The sequence below is a fragment of the Morone saxatilis genome, unplaced genomic scaffold (assembly GCF_004916995.1).
Source record: "Morone saxatilis isolate NCDOM2014 unplaced genomic scaffold, NCSU_SB_2.0 Contig12, whole genome shotgun sequence".
Classification (NCBI taxonomy): domain Eukaryota; kingdom Metazoa; phylum Chordata; class Actinopteri; family Moronidae; genus Morone; species Morone saxatilis.
The window spans coordinates 16,116,873-16,118,736 of NW_023339674.1; the positions used below are offsets into that span (position 1 = coordinate 16,116,873).

The 1,864-nt window shown below is 41.5% G+C and overlaps 1 protein-coding gene across 1 annotated transcript in view; it reads left to right on the plus strand.

The window, feature by feature from the left end:
* Window positions 1-1,864, plus strand: part of tle2b (TLE family member 2, transcriptional corepressor b) — a 72,840-nt gene that overhangs the window by 62,938 nt on the left and 8,038 nt on the right. The window contains exons 8-10 of the mRNA XM_035653655.1: window positions 4-48; window positions 561-720; window positions 1,374-1,543. Coding sequence (XP_035509548.1) covers window positions 4-48; window positions 561-720; window positions 1,374-1,543 — 375 coding nt within the window. The remainder of the gene's footprint in view (window positions 1-3; window positions 49-560; window positions 721-1,373; window positions 1,544-1,864) is intronic.

Here is a 1,864-nt window from a genome sequence, read left to right on the forward strand (position 1 = left end):
CCAAACCCCCGCAGCCCCACCCCAGGGAAAGCCAAGGACCCTGCACAGGTATGATGGATAGATTCTTTGAAAGTTCCTGCACTCTGCTGACTGGGAAAGTTGTGCTTTTCTTTTATGCTAATATATTGCTGTAATTTTCAATATGTTTAATGACACGAAAGATTTTCAGCCTTTTTTTTTTGTAATAAAATGGTATTCTTATTCACTTTGTACCCCTAGGTTGCCCATTCCTGCCATCATTTATTATGTTTTGCTTTGGGAATAAAAGCACTTAAAACTTGTACAACCCAAAACTATTGTACAGTAACTAATCATTGTCCTATTAAAGTACACTGAGAAGCTACATGGATGTCTACTACAGATAGTTGTAGCTGTCACAATAGCTGCGCCAGTACCACGGAGACAAATTCTTCTCTTTTCGTTGAGATTGGTCAAAAAGTGACATAGTCATTCTGGAGATTTGTGTAATAAAAGAGCCCTTGTGTGATGAGTGTTACATGTCCTATCACAGATCAGCCATTGGTTTTATTTATTATTTTTCTTGTTTGACTTCTCTACAGTTGGATAAGTCCCAGTCTCCTTTGTCCAAGTCTGGCACCCCATCCCCGTCCCACCGTGAAGCCCTTACCCCCGGAGCACCAGGAGCCCCAGGAGCCCCCGGTCCCAGCACCTCCTGCCTTCGTCTGGTCAGCAAAGCAGCATCCAGTGCAGACCCCCTTGGTGAGGATCTCCAGACTGTTAAACAGCTTTATGAACATTTTAAACTGAAAAATTGGTAACTGTTACATATATTTACAGTTAACATTAATATAAATATAATATACATAATATATTACATACCTCATCACTTACTGGAGAAACATTTACTATGGTAAATCTGCATTTACAATCTAGTTTAGCTGCTCGACTAGAGATAATATATTTTGCACCCAGTCTACCTGCCCTTCATGCCATAATATCCTTTTGTCCCTCCGTTTTTCCATTTCCTCATTTGTTTATGCAATGACATTACTGTTGCTTTGTAATTTACTGTTTTGTGCCAAAATCTCTTGATTTGATCAGAGCAAAGTTAAACAAAATTATTTTGAATATTCACAACCAAAAGAAAGGAGTGAGATCCCCGACTCCATTTTAAACAAGGCCTCTTAACTGTTATCCGCTCCTTTGTGGCCAGTAGTGAAGACTATTGTTGTACTCGACAGCTCCTGGACTGAAACTTTGTTGGTGTATAAACTAATAAAGTTTAATAAAAGAAAAAGATTTCCATTCTTCTTATCCCCTCTGTGACTGTGTTTGTGCCTGTGTGCTACGTATTGTTTCCCTTTTTATGTCCATCCTTCAATCCCTCCTTCCTCTTTTCCCTCCCTCCCCAGCTCTCCGCAGTCCCATGTCTGTGCCCCCTGGTTCATACCCGGCTCATTTTGGCGTGGTGTCCCACGCAGGACTGAATGGAGAGCTGGCCAGCCCGGGAGGTTTCGGTGGGGCTCTAACTCTCTCCCCGCAAATCAGCACAGCGGCCAACGCCTACTCCCGAAGCCCCATGGTGAGTAAAGGCCAAATTATTCTTCTCTGTCAAGGTTTGATTTATAGTTCAGTATCAGATCTAATCCTCTGACTGTCATAACACTGTTAAAAAATAGATGAATGTGTTCTGCGTTACCAGGTAGTGTTGTGCGTTCATTATATACTCAGTTATATGTCTAGCATCAGAAACATAAACACAAAGTAGCCTAATCACAGTTTTTACAGTCTCTCAGTCTCTCTCAATGTGTAATTTTTATTGTTGATTTGCAAGTCAGCTGCTGTGGGGCCGTTGTGCAGTGTAGTTATAGTATGTAGCCTTTGCACGTAGACTCTCCCACAA